The sequence below is a fragment of the Labeo rohita genome, chromosome 3, assembly GCF_022985175.1.
Source record: "Labeo rohita strain BAU-BD-2019 chromosome 3, IGBB_LRoh.1.0, whole genome shotgun sequence".
Taxonomy (NCBI): Eukaryota; Metazoa; Chordata; class Actinopteri; order Cypriniformes; family Cyprinidae; genus Labeo; species Labeo rohita.
Genome location: NC_066871.1, coordinates 27,534,275 through 27,554,565, shown reverse-complemented (window position 1 = coordinate 27,554,565; position 20,291 = coordinate 27,534,275). Strand labels below are relative to the sequence as shown.

The following is a 20,291-nucleotide window of genomic DNA, read 5'->3' as shown; positions in this document are numbered from 1 at the left end:
ACATACTGAAAGGAGAAGGTTAGCAATTGCTGCTGGGTTCAAGACAAAAGTCCTCTAAATGTCTCCCACAGCTGTGCAGACGTCTTCTACAAAAAGATCAGACAAGTTCACTCAATAATGTGAAACATTCAGTTTTGCAAACCATTTCAAGGCAATCTTTTGGTGCTTGCAAGGCAAGGCAACTTCTAGAGTCATTCTGGTCAACTTTCTTTTCCTCAGTTTTAGTCTTTTTTTTGTTTAACTTTGCAAGCTTAGAAATAAACTAACAAACAAATAAAATTAAATAGAGATTAATAAAAAAAGAAAGAAACTTTAACCAGTTGGTTTCATCTGCTACTGAATTCTCTATTCAAAACTGTGACTGTGATGATGTTTGTAATATTGTAATATTTATAATATTTTTATTCAGAATTGCAGTTGGTCTTTTGTCCTGCATAAATTTGCATACTGAATAGCTATTGGTCATCTCTTACCTGTATGTATTTAATCATCTAGAGCAACTGTGAAGGTGTCAAGTTATGTGCTGATTTTTATTGTGCAAAGCCAAAGTAAAATAAGATGCATCTTCATTGTCGTGACAGTGGCAGTGACAGCTCTGATGGTGCATTTTATTTACACAAATGCAAAGCTTAAAACCTACGCTACCTAAAATTTTAACATTATTCTTTTGCTGCCTTGCAAGCATTGCTGTTTACTTCAGGAAAAAAAAAAATCTGCTGTTTTTTTTTCCTGTACAAGGTTAAAATATTCCTAATTCTTTGCATTTTGTAAAAATAATACAAGGTCCTGCACATTCAAATGATGCCGAAAAAGGTCCTTGTAAAAGAATACTTCGCCCAAAATTTTCATTTTGTCATCATTTACTAACCCTCCTGTTACACCAAATGACAGGGTTCAAGGAATATCCTCACATCTCCATTGGACTGTTTACCATGGCAGCAAGATCATTAGCTGAAATTGAGAACCAGATCAGTTCACTTTACGAATCATACAAATTTGTTGTGTGAACTGGATTCATTAGTTCATTTAAAATTTCTCATATTAAGCTAAAGAATGGCTTCTGAAAATTTACTTATACTTCCCTGTTCCATGGAATAAAGAAACTTATACGGGTTTGGAATAAAAAAAAAAAAAAAAAAAAAAAACCCAAACAACAATAGGGTGAGTAAATGATAACAGAATTTTCATTTTGTAATAAGCGTTTGTTTTTGAATATCTATCATAAACAAACATACAAAAATGAAAGGCTGGAATCGCTGCTTCTGGGAACAGGACTCTCAACATCACAGCTGATAAGTTTGAGCATTAAGTGTAAAAACGCATCAACATCAACTTTTCTTTCAATCAAGTAGACGGACTCCTTGATAAGCCTTACTGTAAGTCTTGATTGAGGCCACCAAAATGTCAATTTATGAGCTTGCACTTACTGTTCCTTACTCTCTTACAGCCAAGACTGGAGCAGGAGCAACTCCTGAAAAAAAGGTACAGTCGTTACCATGTTTGATATTATTTTTTGTGGGAAAAGCAGCTATAAGTCTGTAGCCAGATTAGCTAAAATACGCTACAACTGAGGGGAGTCATTGATTTGTTTTTAAAAGGACAGTTCAACCAAAAATTAAAATAACCCCATGATTTACTCACCCTCAAGCCATCCTAGGTGTATATGACTTTCTTCTCTCAGACAAATACAATCAGAGTTATATAAAAAAAATGTCCTGGCTCTTCCAAACTTTATAATGGCAGTGAATGGGGTTTATGATTTTGAAGCCCAAACAACTGTGTCCATCCATCATAAAAAGTACTCAACCTGGCTTCAGGGGTTATTAAAGGCCTTCTGAAGCGATGCGGTTTGTAAGAAAAAATCCATATTTCGAACTTTATAAACCGTTAATCTCTAGCTTCATACGTGTACACAAAACTGCGCTCTAGCGAATGACACAGGCGAACGCCGTGACGAATGCAAAAGTGCCGTGGATAGATCAAAACAAAACACCTGTCACGAATTAGAAGTATAAAACGAGGATTTGTAAAGAAAAATGTTGGAAGATTTTGATAAAAGCCAAGAGCAGACTGGCTTTCCTTTGCTGTAAACAAAACTTGGTTCTCTCAAGCCGAGCATATTCTTACCAGAGCTTACGCAACAACCTATGTCATCTGCTGGAACAGCACAATCTAAATGCACATACAACAATTAGCGGAAGGTAGAGATTATGGTTTATAGGAGGATTTGCTCCAGGAGGCTCTTATTAACTCCTCAGAGCTGTGGGGAGTACTTTTTATGATGGATGGATGCACTTTATTAGACTTTAAAATCGCAACAGCCATTCACTGCCATTATAAGGAAGATCCAGGACATATTTTAAAATGACTCTGATTGTATTCTCCTGAAAGAGGAAAGTCATCTCTGTATACACCTAGGATGGCTTGAGGGTGAGTAAATCATGGGGTCATTTTCATTTTTGGGTGAACTATCCCTTTAAATGCATTTAAACTTAATTTAAATCATTTTTAATTTTAGTCTGAAATTTTATTTGCCATTTTTGTTTCATTTTTTTTATTGCATTTTAGCATCTCTTTCATTTTAAAGTTAATTTTATGTTCGCTATTTGCCATTGTTTTCCATTTTTGTCTTTCACCTTCTCAAACACGTAAGATACCCACCACAACCCCGCATGCAAAAGCTAGATCCACTTCCGCCCCCCAAAGAGGGTCTTCAGTGTCAGGCATCCCCAGCAAAAAGCCCTCAGTCTCTTCCGCAACTCCATGTCGCTTTAGCAGTCCAGGCTCTGCAAATTCTGTAAAAAAGCCCAGCAGTTCAGAAGCAAAAGAGTCCAGGGCCACAGTGAGTATTGCCACCCATCCCTAACCATCGGCCAAGAGAAATTCTTGTGGAAATGTCTACAAGGAGACTGAATTTACAGCACCTGAGACTTCACAACATCAATGTTCTTAATACCAGAGCAGAAAGAGAAGCTAATGAGTGGATTTCTGTCATATTTTGGGTGCATTGTTGAATTATAATAATAAAAACTCCTTCAAAAAAGCAACAAATTTACCATTAGCTAATTTTTGTTTTTATTGTCCATATTTAGGCTGGAGATGCCAAGACGAAGACAGCGGGTGCCAAACCCCAAGGAGTTGGCACCAAAATCCCTGGTAAGTGATTTTTAGATGCATCTTTTCAGGGGTCCACATTAATCTTTGTTTAGTACCATGAAAAGGAAGGATACTTGGTGACTCAACATTTAATTTCCTTCCTGACAGTTTGAAAAGGAAATTGGATGTAACCACTTCTCACAATTTATAACAAATTTCCTTTTTTAATGCATTCTCCCATTCCACCCACTGAAATGACAAATGAAAGTGCACTGATTACAAATTCATAAGCAAATAAAACCTGGAAGAATTTATGGTTCAGTGTATTCACTGCACGGCAGACTGCAAAAGTGAGCACACCTTCCCATCATTTCACTGTGCACCATTTAAGTAGTTTTCAGGAAGTCCACAATATCTGCCTACTTGAAATGGGTTATGAAACCCCAAGGGAATGATTCTCTATTTATAGAGAATTTACATGACTGATTTGTACCACTTTGATTTGTGAAATACAGCTGCTTCACGGATGGAGCAGCGAAAGGCAGGACCAGGGTCCATTGAAAGAGGTAAAAAGAGCCTCTTTTGTGTGGTAGCCAATTAAATGCTTGCAAATTGAAAACTCTGCACTGCTGAAATGTTAAAACAGTGCACAAAACTCCATGAAAGCTCCTACATAGAAAGGCAGGAAGTTGAAAACATTTACTTTAGGATACTTAAAGAATAAACAATCAAAAGAGCAAAAAAAAACCCGATATACATATTTTGGTCTTCTGTTGTTTTTCATCATCAGCTGACTCACCTAAAACCCCAGACCGTAGTGGTTGCAGCAGCCCAGCCAGTCGGTCCTCCACCCCTGGACAACAGGTGAAGAAAGTAGCGGTGGTGCGCACCCCTCCCAAATCACCTGGTTCATTGAGATCCCGTGCCCCGATCGCTCCTGTTGCACCCATGCCTGACCTGAAGAACATCAAGTCTAAGATCGGCTCCACTGAGAACCTCAAACACCAGCCTGGTGGCGGGAAGGTAATTCTGTCATGCATGATTTTTGACTGGTAAAATTAAATGTGTGAAAACAAAACCAACTGTTTTGGATGCATTTATTGCGAAGTTGAAAGCGCAACTTTGACCCCATCTGATGGAAGCAGGCCAGTCTTGTTTGAGTGGATTTCTGGATTATTTTTATCCAAACCCCATTCTTAAGGGTTCAGATATTTAACAAAAAAGCCTTTAATAAAGTTAACTCATGTTGGGGACGGTTATATAAGCATTTTCAGATTGTAAATTGGAAGTACGCTGACACAGAAAAGCAATTTCACATCTTTAACAACTGAAGAAACTTCTTTGCAGAGCCTGGGATCTGCAGCTCAACTCACAGCATCAGGTTAACACTCTTGACTCTCCTTGTCCTTTTCCAGGTGACTGTTGTTCATAAGAAGATCGACTTTTCTAATGTTCAGTCTAGATGTGGATCCAAAGACAATATCAAGCATGTTCCTGGAGGTGGTAATGTGAGTAACCACTAGGGTTAGAACTCCTCGCTCTGGAAAAATAGTGTAGTTAGAAGCAGTTAACATTAGGTATACAACCAAAGCAACCAAATATAGCATCATATTTCAGCTGTCTTTCTGATTGAAAATAGGATCCTAAACAGACATAATGTATATAAAATATCCAATAAAAGCATTTGTGAATTGGAGCAGTTTCTTTAGGATAATTACCCACTTATGTCTAAGTTACACAAGAAATAATCAAAAATGGCCGACTTAAACACCTCAAGCGTTGACTATGACTGCTGTATATTTCCAACAGACAGTTTTAAGTATACAAAAAGCTTTCAAAGACAGTTCTGCACACAATTGTGTGAATAGTTACCCTTCGTAACTAATGGAACCCTGACACACAACGTCAAAAGCTTTTAAGTAGCTCTCCATCAGTAAGTCAAGTATCTACCAAACACCCACAGAGCCAAAATAACTGTTTTTAAACTGTTAGATTAAAATTAATTGACATCATTTTAACTTGCTATTGAGTCTGAACATCCAAGACCTAAAAATCTATTTTTTTTTCCAATTGGAAACTTTTTATTTTTTATTTTTCTAGTGACCAAAAATAACATTTATTACTTAACACAGTAAATACACATTAATTAATTAATGTTACATGTAAATAGAACTTACATAGTATAATCTTGAATTTTAGCATATTAGATTTACAGATAATTTACTCACCCCATTGTCTTTCTTTCTTCAGTCGATAAGAACTTATGTTTCTTGAGAAAACATTTTTTTGAAACAAACTGACAATTTGTATACTTTTTACCTCAAACACTTGTCTTGTCTGAGTCTGAGCGTGAACTTTTTTTCCCGGTTCAATACGGTCAATACAGTTAGGCTTTGTTGAAAAACTCCCACCTCATTTTCTTCCCCAACTTCAAAATTGCCCTACATCGGTGCAGAAGTACCAACCCAGTGTTTACAAAGTTAACTTTCAAATAAGAAGAAGAAGACGAGATGTGAGTTTTTCGATATACCCTAACTGTATTTAACCGGATTACACAGAGTACACATGTGCATCGCAGAGACAAGACAAGATGAGCATTTGAGGTTAAAAAAGTATACAAATTGTCAATTTGTTAAGAAAATGACCGGTTGTTTTGCTAGATAACACCCTTCTTCCTGGGCTGGGATCGTTTAGAGCCCTTTGAAGCTGCATTTAAACCGCATTTGGAAGTTCAAACTTAGGGGCACCGTTAAAGTCCACTATATGGAGATAATTCCTAAAATGTTTTCCTCAAGAAACATAATTTCTTATCGACTGAAGAAAGAAAGACACAAACATTTTGGATGATAAGGGGATGAGTAAATTATCTGTAAATTTTTGTTCTGGAAGAGAACTTCACCTTTAATTTTATGGTAGCACTTTATTTTACAGTCCTGTTCCACATTATTAATGATTACAATAACTGAGTAATAACTAGGTACTAACCCTAAAAACCCTAACCTTAAGCCATTTAGTTACCTTATATTACCCATTACTTTCTTACCTTCTTTCTTTTTTAAGCTCTTGTTGATCTTGCAAGAGATAAAGCAAAATAATCACAGTGTGAACTGACTGATGGCTTTAGCTAAAAGCTCTGCTATAAGTTGCCAGAGTTTCGTGAAGGTTTGACTAGGCCAGGGACTGCAGCATCCCTACACTGGCAATGCATTTTGGCCAAGACATCGGTCTAGATGCCTTTGCCAAATCTAGGTTTAATTCATTTGCCTGAATCCCCAGTGTCGGTATCTCCTCTCACCTGGTGTTCCTCCTGGTTCCTCCTGGTGATGCATCCGGATCGCTGACTGATGTTGCTGCGTTGCAGACGTGCTGTGTATATTGCATGCATGTACCATAAATTCCTCTGCAGGTGAAGATTGTGAAGGGGTCTCAGTAGTCAGATATGCAGGAAAAAAACCTCCAAGGGATATGGATCTTCACTTGAGTGCTTGAAACTGAGCATGTGCATTATAACAGTGCTTGCAAGGCGAAATCCATTAATCGGTATTCAAAACATAATTTTCCTTCCTTTCTTACTTTCTTCAGATCATTTTCACCTAGAACCACTTAACGACTTAATTCATACATAGCCTTGTAGATAATTTTATAATTTTTATCTTTTTTCTTTTCTTTTTTTCTCTTCTAATCTGAATCATTTTACCAAAAGACGTTGTTTTGTAGCCTTACAAGCGCTGGTATTGCCGTCAGATGTAAATCTAGTTATATCTGAGTTTCGCCTGAGACAGTAAATCAGATATAACATGCATTTTTGCATTACAGTCTCTTCCCTCTATAAGCCCTTGGGTCCCTTTGACTAAAATATTGAGTGATGCATTTATTGAGTGAATCTCTTTTCTGACTGAGCATTTGGGACAGAGGAAAATTTCCATGTCTTGAATCACTGAAAGAGTATTTACACATTTTTACATGTGATCATGAAAAGACCAAGTGTAAATGCCCTCGTATTCAGACAATCCAGTCCATCATATATGTGATGCCAACCTAGTCTATATACATATGTGACCCTCAACCACAAAACCAGTCTTCAGTAGCACGGGTATATTTGTAGCAATAGCCAAAAATACATTTTATGTGTCAAAATTATCAATTTTTCTTTTATGCCATAAATCATTAGGATATTAAGTAAAGATCATGTTCCATGAAGATACTTTGTAAATTTCCTACCATAAATATATTAAAACTTAATTTTTGATTCGTAATATGCATTGATAAGATCTTGGCCAAATATTTTCCTATCATAACATACCATACATCAATGGAATTATTTATTCAGCTTTCAGATGTATAAATCTAAATTTTAAAAAACTGACACTTACGACTGGTTTTGTGGTCCAGGGTCACATATTTTACGTCTCTAAAATTGAAATGCGTCACTCTGTTACATCTGCATGAAGTATGGTTATATAAATTGGATTTATATCTATTTTGTGGTGGCCTATCAGTGGAAGCAAGTTACTTCTCTGTCCCATGAACCCTGTTGTTGTTAATAATCATTTTCCTACTCCAGATCATCAGCTCCTCAGGTGCCTGCGCATGCGGTTTGTTTCCTTCCAAATTGCTCTGTTTGATAACTGACTCTATTTGTTTCTCATGCTTCAGGTTCAGATAGTGCACAAAAAGATCGACCTAAGCAACGTCCAATCAAAGTGTGGCTCCAAGGCCAACATCCATCACAAACCAGGTAAGATTTCAGTCAGATATGAAGACACATTGTATAAAAATGCCATTAGACATTTTTAGGGCACATATGACAACCAACATTGCTTATTCAAGACGTTTTATACAATATTTATGCAAGTTTTATAATGTTTTATAAATCTTATTTACCTTATTGGATTGGAAAAGCCATCTCTACGTTTATCTTCACCTCAAGTAAGCTAAAAACAAATGGAAAAGGTTTGATTTAAGCAGAAGTTGTTCACTCTTACTTGTATTTTAGGAGGTGGAAATGTGGAGATCAAATCTGAGAAGTTGGATTTCAAAGCCCAGTCAAAGGTTGGATCTCTGGAGAACATTGGCCATGTTCCTGGGGGTGGACAGAGGAAGGTATGTTCTTGACTTTGTTATACAATGAGACACAAATTTCATTTGGATGTAGAATTAATTCACAATACGAATGCATAAGACAAAGTGTTTCATGATGCATTTTGACTGTTTTATCTACTCTTTTCTGCAATACTCACTTAAAGTTTCCTTCTTGTTAGATCTTGCTATGGTCAGCATGCTTCCTCCTGCTTGGCAGACTTCAATGTACTTCTTTTGCACATGTGTTTTACTTTTTTGAGTTGCCTTTAAGATCTGCTTTTCTAGACTGTTTAAAAACACAAGGTTGGAAATACACTTAATATATAGAACAAATGTTATTATCTCATGGTCCATTACCTATTTATTAAAATGTATATTAGGTCCAAAATCTTAAAGGGATAGTTCACCCAAAAATAACGATTCTGTCATTAATTACTCACCCTCATGTCGTTCCAAACCCGTAAGTCCTTCGTTCATCTTCAGATCACACATTAAGATATTTTTGATGAAATCCAAGTGCTTTCTGACCCTGCATAGACAGCAACACAACTGACACGTTTCAAGGCCCAGAAAGGTAGTAAGGACATCGATAAAATAGTCCATGTGACATCAGTGGTTTAACTCCAGTGTTATGAAGCTATGATAATACTTTTTGTGCACAAATTCAGTGTACAGTGTACAGTGACGCATGCCAAAGTCTATAAGGGTATTGCATTTATTACAATAGGTTCTAATGAATTGCATATACTAATAAATTAAATGAATGAATTAGGATGATTTTATGTATGTAATAAATGAAAAATGTACAGCATAAGATTTATTGGTTGATAGAAGCCGGGTGTCTTGCTGTCCTTCATCTTCTCTCTCTACTGAACACATTTCAATCATTTTTAAGATCACTGCATTTTCCACTGCTCCCTTGCTTAGAGCTAACTATTCTTCCATTCAGTGATCGTCTGCTTCTCTGTCCCTTTTTATCATGCATAACCTAAAATTGCTGACTGAGTGCGGCTTTCATGTATTCAAATTCAGAAACATTCAGAAATCAAGTAGGAGTGCTCATTTGAGAACTATGTGAAACACATTAAAGATAATAAGCTTATATAAAATCATGGAACTGGATTTCAGATGAAAGTTTATTTTAATGAATCAGTAAAAATCTAGAATTCATTCTTTAATTTGGTCCAGTTGTAAAGTTTAATTACCGTAATTGTATGGGAATAATGCTTATGGTCAGTGACATCTTTAAATGTATTTATTTTTTGTTCTAGCACTAGATACATCATAATTACGCATTCAGAACACATAAATAAATGAACTTTAGTCTTCAGATCAAACAGTTTTTGCTTTTAACTTATTAATCAGCATTACTATTTGATCCAAAGGAAGACGATGATAGAGTAGATTGGCACTCTTACTTGGAAATATTTGATAAGTATTAAGTCTCACTCCTTCTCTCAGCATTCCCTCTAGTGTGAGTGTTTTTTCTTATCCCTTCATAACCTCATTTCATAATTTGCATCCCAACCCATTTTGTTTTGTTTACTCATAACCATGTGAACTATGTGGCATCCACACTGTAGAGGGAGAAGGAGAAGGAAGCAGAGCCGCAGGCCGCAAATGCTTCCTCTAATGGGGACGCTGTTCACTCTAATGATGTGGACATGACCTTTGACCTTCCCTCCTCTGAAGGGAACAGTCTGGTTAAGTCAGAGGCCCTCAGTAAGTATATCACTGGAATTATGAAGTGTCAATTTAGCTGACTAGTCATCATTACATGGCTTTTATGTCCTTCTGTTCTAGGAATAATTTTGTCAGCAATGTAATAAGTCTTATTTCAATTCAGTTGTGTGTTATCTTTATAATAAATACAGTCAAACCAAAATTTATACAGACATCTTCAACATTTCTCACATTATTCAGTATAGTTTAGAAAATGGTAATAAAATATGACAAGAACTCAGAGTTAAACTGTGTCAGAACAGATAACTTTGATAGAAAGGTATGTAATAGAACATGGTCAGGTCATAGTGTCAGATAAAATTTTTGGTCCCAAATTTTTATCAGTTTTACTGGTAGTCCACTGTATGAAAAAATTGTGTGTATAATATGTCACAGTTTACTTTATTTTGCTATCCTCGCTTACAAAATGAGCTATAGTGTCCTGAACCCACTAGTAAAAAAAATATAAAAAATTATATCTGGTGTCTGAATAATTTTTGGTTTGACTGTATTTTGGTACACTTCTAATCCCACTCATGTGAGCAAATATAGCTATTCTTATTTAAGTGAAAGGGATGGATGCAAAAAGTATATGCAAATCACAATATGAAGACTAGTGCTGCAGATTTATTATAATGTATATATATTAAGTATATTGCATCGATTTAACCATTGTCTACTAGAGGACAGCCTTCCTGTATGACTTTCAGATGTTGCTGCAAATGTAGGGCCAAATGATTTCCACGATGCGAAAAATGCGGAATCCAGTCAGAAAAATGGAACTGACTGTATAACGCTGAATGTCATGGAATTTGCCAAATTTTGAATGGATAAATCAAAAATAGATCAGTACACTTAAATCAAAATGCGATATGGACTAGTATGTCTGAATATTAAGCCAGTGTCTTTGTGTAAATGAATGGCGCAGACGTGCGGTTTTATTTACTACACACATACTGAAGCGCATGATGCTTGTGGTGTTTTCAGCCTCTGCCCCTCAATATGAGTACATGAACACATAAACGTAATCTCTAATGCTCTGAGAGTTACTTCATTAGCATGTCATTGCTTCTTTTGAGGAAAAACTACCGTCATAAAAGTCTTCAAAGCAACCCGTCAAAATAAAAGTTTGGTTTTACTTGATGAAACTGTGACAGAAATATATTACTTAATGCAGTGATAGTACTACTATGACTACTGCTGCTAATAAAATTATTAAAACTATTTTTAAGGTATATTTACGTGAGAAATTGTTTACTATAATTTATTCACCAGAAAAATGTAAATACACAACAGTATTTTTTAAATAAATAAATAAATAAATAAATACATTCAAATGGAATCCAGAAAATTAATGGAAAACACAGAATTTGAGAAAAATAAAAATTAATTTGAGAAAAAAATAAAACCTATTTCATAGGGCCTTTAAAAAATGCAATTTTTAAACCTTTAATAATTTGCTGTTACATTGTGTATGTTTCTTGATTTCAATTAAATAGACATGCTTTTTGATTAATATTTTTTTAATTTAACCATTAAAACAGAGTCTAGAAAAATGAATTTGAAAAAAATTTATATGGTTTTTGGGAAAAAAATAAAACAGATTTCATAGGGCCCTACAAATAAAGCATATACACTACCATTCAAAACTTTTAATGTGTGTTTTTTTTTAAGAAATTAATTCTTTTATTAAGCAAGGACACATTAAATTGATCACAAGTGATAGTAAAGACATTTGTTATGCTCCAAAACATTTCTATTTCGAATATTTCAAATAAATGCAGTTTTTTTTCTATTACGAAATTCTAAAAAATATAGTGGTTTACACTAAAATATTAATAAGCACACTTGTTTTCAAAACTGATAATAGTAAGAAATGTTTATAGGAAAATAAAGCAGCATACTAGAATGATTTCTGAAGGATCATGTCACACTGAAGACTGGAGTAATGATGCTGAAAATTAGGCTTTGCTTTATATCACAAGAATAAATTCTATTTTAATATATATTAAAATAAAAATTGTTAATAATATTTAACAATATTTTAAGTGTGGGTTTGATTGAATAATTGCAGCATTGGTGGTAATTTATTATTATTATTAATAATAATAATCTTAAATTTTATGCATACAGTCAAACCAAAAATTATTCAGACAACAGATATAATTTTTTGATAATTTTAACTAGTGTGTGCAGGACACTATAATTCATTTATGTAAGTGGGGATAGCAAAATAATCTGTGACATATTATACCCAAAAATTCTTTATAGAGTGGACTTCCAGTTAAACTGATAAAAATTTGAGACCAAAAATTATTCAGACACTTTGATCTGACCATGTTTTGCTTAAGTGTTTTTTCTTTAATTGCTAATTAATTGGTCAACAAAGTATTGATAGTTGTGTGAATCTTGTCATACTAATAGATGTCTGAACTTTTGGTTGATTGTAATCCATTACAAACCTTTCTATCAAAGTTATCTGTCATTATCAAAATTTATTTGTTCTGACACAGTTTACCTCAAGTTCTTGTTATATTTACCATTTTCAAAACTATAGCGAATAAACTGTGATAATGTCTAAATAAATTTTGGGTTGACTGTATATTATCTTACAAAACCTGACAATTGTTTACATCCATCGAGTTTAATCCAAATTCCACCTTTCCTCCCGTCAGATTGAGAGCCACAAGCTAAGTTTCCGAGACCAAGCCAAAGCACGCACCGACCACGGTGCTGAGATCGTGTACCGCTCCCCCGACATCTCCACGGATGGATCGCCCCGCCCGCCTCAGCAACGTGTCTTCCTCTGGCAGCATCAACATGACCGACTCCCCACAACTGTCCACGCTAGCTGATCAGGTGTCAGCCTCCCTTGCTAAACAAGGCCTGTGAGCTGCTGACCGAAACGTGTTGGCATTTGACAAATTGAAAAAAAAGTTAAAAATATATCTCCTTCAGTCCTTTCGAATAAGGTGCTTGTCAGATTTCTCCTAACTAAAGGTTGTCCCAGCGGCTTGTCTGCTTGTGAAATAATTTTTGCCTCCTGGCATGGAGAGACAGGTATTGATGTTATTGGCTTAGTATCATCAAAAGAAAAAGAAAAGAAATTACGATTTAAAAGGAGCTGGTGGTGTATTGATCCAAATGGTCATTTACAGCACTGAGTAGCCCGATTTTGTTCGTTTAATACCCTGTTTTTAAAAGAAACAACAACGACATTTGCTTTCAAAGCTGTATTTGCTTCGTTGCCTTATTGTGAATGTTTTTATTTACCATAACTTATGCACTCCTGTTTTGACATGCAGCAGTAGGGAAGGCAACCATGCTACATGGTTTGGAAGGGTGCAGTTAATGATGCTGGCTATGAATTTGATAGGACGGAAACATTTCAAACGCTCTTAGCTAAAACATGAGGCAATCAGGCTGTAGCCAACACAAATTTAACAACAGTGGCCTGCTATAAAATCAAATAAAACAAATGCATTAGTGAGGACTATAGTGCATGCTTTGGTCCTTAATAAAAGGTGTTAAAATCACAAAACACCTCAATGAAAGAGTAAAGACTTTGATAAATCATTATTAATGTAATTTGGAAATTTCTGTACCAGACTTTGTCTGTGAATTCTGTAAAACGGCACATCCTCATTCATCACCACAGCAATTTCTCCAGGCTTACCTGTCCTCAAATGCACAGGAAGTTGCATCGCTGAATGAAATCTTCTTGCTTGGCCTCTAGTGACTCCTTTGACAGTGAAGAAAGCAAATGTCAACACACAAAAATCATACACAACTTTGAAATAAAGCTGTCGTACAGGGCTCAACAATAAGGATTTGTCTACCTGGACAGTCATTCACATTTATTATTATTATTTTTTAAGTTATTTTATTGTTTTTGTGTATATACATTTTAATTTGAGATGCTTTTTAAAATTATTTAATGCAAATAATTAGAAATGTAACTCCATGAAAGCTGTGAATTTTTACATATGGCTTTTGTTGGTCTTTTTTTTAGATACACATTTCATTTTATTTTATTTTTAGCAACATTTTGTATAAAAATGTATGTGAAAGCTATGAATTTTCAGCATTTTGGGGCGGAAACAAAAATGACATATAATGCAAAACCTTACTGATAATGTCTGCTAATTAATGACAACCATTGCTTCAAGTTTCAGTTTTCAAAACAAAAATGATTGCTATGATTCAAAAGGTTTATGAGACCAAATATAAGATGCAATCACATTGTTATCCTTATTGTTGAGCTCTGATGTATTCTATATCTAAATTTTCACTCTGTACATCCTTCCATTGTTTCCTTTAACTTATCTCTGGTAACGATGATTCTGTATTGATGGATGTCAGCTTCTGTGTAAAATGCTGCTCCAAAGAATGTGTATATGGACCATGAGAGGATTTCAAAGCACTCAATAAAATACCTGTAACATCATATCGGGGAATCTCATATTGAGAACAGACAGCAGAAAAGTGCCTCCCAGAGTCCATCAGCTACATTTGAGAAAACTGTCTCTGTTTTGGTCTAGGATAGATTGAGTACAGCAGCACAGAGCTGATTCGTTTGGTGTGAAATACGATGCAGGACATTTAACACATAGCCAAGCTCCCCTCAGTACTAAAGACTTCAATATAGACATCAATCCAAACCACAACGCTCACACGCTGCACATTCCCAGCATGCAATGGACTTCACCCATGGTCTTGAATATTGTAACCACAGTCACCACATTCCCCGTCCAACTGTTTAGAAAACCACCTTAACTAGAGCGTTTAACTCATCGTAAAAATATGAAAAGAAAGAAAAAAAGTGGAGGATGATCGAAGGAACAAAGCTACCTGCTAAAATCCAGGTTTATGTTGCACTCTTTTTTCTAATAGTATTGTGTGGACGATGTAAAAGATGTACGAATGCGTTCAGATGATCTGGTTTGGATCTGACACTAAGCTTTTTATTCACTATCCGCAGTGCATTGCAGCTTTACGCTCATTTGAAAGTGAATGCACTGATTTGTCAGAAGAGCTGCCTCTACACCAACAGTACGTTACTTGTTTAGATGTATATCTTGCATTTAAAAAAATATAATAATAGGTCAAATAGAGGGATAATTTGCATCCAGAATCCACAATATCAGTAAAGGACTTAACTAGTGCCACACATATACTGTATCTCTCACATGACCCTGTGAGAAGCTTTAGACGGATTGCTGTAAACCCAACACTGTGGCCGTCCTTTGTACAGCATGCTGCTAACATAAACCTGAGCATTTAGACGTGTGGGGTTAAGCTGAAGAACAGACTTTTATCAGATAAAAAGTTGAAAAATGGCACTGGATAAGACCTTTTAAGTAATTCTACCCTTTAGCTGTGTTTCAAACGGTTCTGTAATCTGTTTACCGGTTCCGAGGTCTCTCTATCGCTCTCCTCCGTTTCATTTCCCGCCTCTGCTCTTCTCATCGCAGTTCTTCATTCTAGCTTGACAGTTGTGATTGTCTTTATCGTAATGTGTTTTATTAATTGGTTTACACTGATACTCCTTGCTGTAAACGTGAATTTGGAAATAAAGTCCGTATTAAACTGCTTTCTGTGACTTTTGTTTTTCTGTAAGATTGCTCTTTTGCTCTTCTTTTCCCCTCAGATGTATTTTTCAACGAACGCGATGCGTTATACCCAGCTAACAATTTTTGGTTCCCAAAACCTAATGTTCACAGAACGTTCTGGGAACCAAAAATTGTTAGCTGGGTATAACGCATCGCGTTCGTTGAAAAATACACGTTCTGAAACGTTCTGGGAACCTATCGGGAATGTTCCCGCAACGTTCCCGGAACGTTTTCCTGTAGGTAGGTTGTATAAATGCAATCTAAAAATGACCTGCAGGGAACGTTCTGGGAAGGTTCTTTTTAGGTTATAAAATTAAACCAAAAAATAACCTGCAGGGACAATAGTATATTTTTCTTACTTTGAAATCATGGATACTTACATGAGACGAAGAGACAAATCAGGAGCCTAATGAAAGCGGTTTTACGTGGAGCGGGTCGCCTCATATTCAGATCAAATACGGAGTAATTTAATAAGAGGACCCTTTTCACGAGACTGATGACGCGTTTCAACGGTCATCAGCATCATAAATCCTTTTACGTTTTTTATATTTTGATTTTTTTTTAATAATAATGTCAAATAATGTACGTTTATAACACTGTATATTATATCACATTTTCATCAAATTACAAAAAAACTAGTTAATGCTAATGCGAGGGTGTTTCTAATACAGCGTCTATGAGAGGGACGGTAAATTTGACATCGTTCTCTGTAAATGGGAATGCAAATAAATAAATAAATAAATGAATAGTGGTACTCCCATTCACTGCTCTTGGGTTTACACCCAACTACGATTACTTCTGCTGCTAGAAACCCGAAAATGTGAGAAAGGGCCACTTTTTTTTAAAGGGGTCATCGGATGCTAAGTTCACTTTTTCATGTTGTTTGAACATTAATGTGTGTTGGCAGTGTATGTACAAATCTACCCTATAATGATAAAAATCCATGCAGTGGTTTTTAATTAATCTGTAAAAATAATCTCCCCTTTTTCAAATCGAGCCATTCTCAGATGCCTGTCATTGTGGCGTCACACCCACAGAGGCCGCTCCCACGATAGTTGATTGACATGAGCTCTTACCTTAGACCAGCTGTCACTGTCCAGTAACTTTCCATGTTTTGACAAGTACTGCTCACTGCAGAGCCGAATGGCCTCCAGCTCCCCCTCTCTGGATGTCCAGCTCCACCTCTGTGTGAACTAATGGGTGGAGTTAGGTTTAGGATAGGGTAAGGGGTAGGGTTAGGGTGTGGTTAGGTGTCTATCTCCACCCATTACCTCCAGCGAGGGGGAGCTGGAGCTCCAGCTCCTCCCATCTGGCTCTGCAGTGAGCACCCTGTTTTGATGCCAGAGCAGGGATGTAGGTTAGACAAGAATATCTCCGATTGAGCGATTGAGGTGTTGTGTTGCTGGATGTAATAATGAACATAGTGGTCATCATTTACTCCCGACATCTGAGCCGCTGAAGATGCAGTAGATTACATTTGTTTGTGAATGGAATGCACCTCCCGATCTACATATATCTGTCTATGTTCGTGCGAATCATTCATGATCCAGCTTTACCTACAGCAGAAGTGAGTATAAAAGTTTTTTTTTTATGAATTTTGCAATCGCCTTTCCTTATAACGTGGTAGTTAGGAAGTTTAGCGGCTAAACGCGGCTAAATGCGGCTAATGTAAACAAGATCGTCACTCCACAGAGAGAAGAGAGGGGCGGGGTGAGCAGAGCTCATTTGCATTTAAAGGAGCAACCCCTTAGAATGAGATGATTTTTGCAGAGCTGATTTTGACAAGCTAAAAAGGGTGTTGTTTTACAACATTTTTAATCAAAGTATATTAGAGACTTTTCATTAAGACTCTAAAGAATCATATCAACTTGTGGAAAATGGGCATCCGATGACCCCTTTAAATGAAATTAGTAACTACCCCTGCGTCCCAGTGTGCATACTATCCACTCTATCTGCCCTAAATAGTATTGAAAATTACTGCTGTCACATTTAGGATGGATAGTATGCACATTGGGATGCAGGCCAAGTACTGCTCACTGCAGAGCCGAATGGCCTCCAGCTCCCCCTCTCTGGATGTCCAACTCCACCTCTGTGTGAACTAATGGGTGGAGTTAGGTTTAGGATAGGGTAAGGGGTAGGGTTGGGGTGTGGTAAGGTGTCTATCTCCACCCATTACCTCCAGCGAGGGGGAGCTAGAGCTCCAGTTCCTCCCATTTGGCTCTGCAGCGAGCACCCTCATGCATATGCAGGCCGAATACTTCTGAATTTGCGTAATGCAGTATCATCGACGCTAGGCGTCAGTATAAAGGCTGTAAAAAAGCTGTGCCTTTCCAATTGTGTAACATTTCAAAGTGCACTCGACGGCCATATCCTCCTGGTTAAGTCAAAGGGAAAGCATTTCCCTTGTCATGTAAATCTGAAAACATTATCATCCACATATTGCTTCTTTAGCTTAAATGATGCATCTGAAGTGTAGCGTTTTTGCTTTTATCTAGAATTAGTGGTCTTTAACTTTCTTTTACACGGTTTCTGGTAGTTTTACCTGAGTGGACCTTTATCCAATTACAGTGCAGATAAATGGGTCATTCCACGAAATCGGTGCTTTTTGCGTCCCTAAGAAATGATCAAACATAGATTTATTTTATAACAACAAATAAATGTGCAATTTAAAAACAACAACAATACTATGTATGCTTTCATCAATATTACATTAAGTCAATTAAATGTTATTTTAAATAATTTAAATAGCATTTATGCTTGTACGGGTAAGGTTTTTGGCCTGTCCCTCACTATAATTTTTCTTTTTCAGCAGGACTTTTAACTTTTTAACTATCTTCTAAGTTTACCTTACTATACTACAATTAAATCATAATCTAATCATGACAAACTATATATCATTGGAAAGGTCTAAGACTCCTAAGTAGATATTTAATCTCAATAATCTAGATATTTAAGTTTTTTTGTTACAAACTATGTAGGAACAGTAATAGATTAATTTATGACAAGAGTGCACCTCAGAAATCTACATAGCAGGAGTTCCGGCCTTCATCACCAAGTCTTTTTGTTGCCTTTTTCTCTATCATGTTTTAGACATCATCATAAATTATATATCAATTGGAAGCTTAATACCTCACAATTCATCCTTTGGTACTTCAAAATCATATTACAAAATGTATTTGTTCATGAACTGTAACTATTTAAGCACTTACACATCTATGCTCAAAAATGGGGGTGACAGTTAAAGGGTTAATTTGCAAAATGATATTAAAATCACATTTGCATATTGCTGAAATATAGTCGCATTGTTAAGCAATGTTTTTGGCATAAGTATGCATTTTTTTGCATTTTATTGGTGTCCCCTAATTTCATGTCAGCCCCATTACCTTTATCAAAAAGCCCTAAAATAATGTTCACGTGACATCATTTCTAGGAGGTTACTTCATCTCTCGACCAGGATTTAAGCACTTACACATCTATGCTCAAAAATGGGGGTTACAGTTAAAGGGTTAACACTTAAAACACAAGCATGTTTCTCTCACTCCTCTATAATGTTCTATTTTTGATGATTTATGAGGTTTGACTGAGGGGGACATCATGCAATGTCAATCCTGTTACCATTTTTAAAATGTAAATTTAAACAATTATTTCTTACATTTAATATAATCAATATCTACAAGTAAAATCAAAGTGTTCAAATTGTGCCTTTGTGAACTCGACTATTAGCTAGCAATTAGCAAATTTGTTTGAGATCGTCAAACCTGTTACTGTCAACCTGCTACGTTTTAGAGTAACAGGTTTTGACGTGGGATGACACTGAGTAGGTTTTTAACTGTCTGCGTAAAATATATTACTGAGCTAATGCCTGTCATTCAGTGGCATATTGTTCTAATTAAACTACAGTATCTAGTAACGCTTGCGTCGGTAACAGGGTTGACAAAAATACCAAAACATGCGGTAGAAAAATAGTCATAAAATAATAAATTACATAGCCTGAGATGGCACAATACAATCTCTTGTCATTTTAAATAATCTTCATTGCATAAATGCTTATAACGTATTGATTAAACTTATTTTATTTGTCAACTTTTCCAAGCGGAAAAGGCGCGCATATTTTGGAATGACCCAAGCACTTCGAAAAAAGGAATACAGTTCGAAATACAGTTCTGTCGGTGGGGCGGTACCCTAAAGTACAAAAGTGAAAAGGTACATCTTTGTACCTTACCTACCCTAAACAGTACATATCAGTACCTTAAAGGTACATTTTAGTACCTTGCAAGTACATATTAATATCTTAAAGATACATGTACCTTTTCACTTTGTATCTTACGGTATACCGCCGCAGCGACAGAACTGTACCTTTTTTTCTGACAGTGCAAGTAACCACAACCTTTCTGTGCTGACCTTGAACATTCGTGTGAACAACTGTAATGGATTTCTAAGGGTTTAACATTATATATAACCACCTTACTTTTCCCGTAATATGCGCGTGGCCATTTGTAAATTTTATGGGTCTGGCTTCCAGTCTCATCTGCATCCAGCTACTTTTAGCTGTACAAAACAGCTTGTTTTGCTGCTTGATATTGCAAATCAGTGTCTTACCATATTATTTCAATGTATTATCCTAATTATGAACACACTGGTTTGTAGTGCAAACAGTTTTACCATTTACTGCACGTTGTTATTCTTCTCGTTATTTCTCTATTCACAATTTTTCCCTTAAGAACCAGCGCAGCTATTTGCAAATTTTATAGGCCTGTCTTCCGGTCTCACCTGTGTCCA

General features: G+C 36.0%; 1 protein-coding gene across 1 annotated transcript in view; it reads left to right on the top strand.

Annotated features, from left to right (window-relative positions):
* The window catches only part of maptb (microtubule-associated protein tau b), a 39,591-nt gene extending 24,098 nt beyond the window's left edge, over nucleotides 1-15,493 (top strand). Inside the window, 9 exon segments of the mRNA XM_051104451.1 lie at nucleotides 1,448-1,482; nucleotides 2,654-2,842; nucleotides 3,093-3,156; nucleotides 3,612-3,662; nucleotides 3,887-4,119; nucleotides 7,753-7,834; nucleotides 8,093-8,199; nucleotides 12,576-12,679; nucleotides 12,681-15,493. Of these exon segments, the coding sequence (XP_050960408.1) occupies nucleotides 1,448-1,482; nucleotides 2,654-2,842; nucleotides 3,093-3,156; nucleotides 3,612-3,662; nucleotides 3,887-4,119; nucleotides 7,753-7,834; nucleotides 8,093-8,199; nucleotides 12,576-12,679; nucleotides 12,681-12,792 (977 nt within the window). The 3' untranslated portion in view covers nucleotides 12,793-15,493.
* The last annotated feature ends 4,798 nt before the right edge of the window (nucleotides 15,494-20,291 follow it).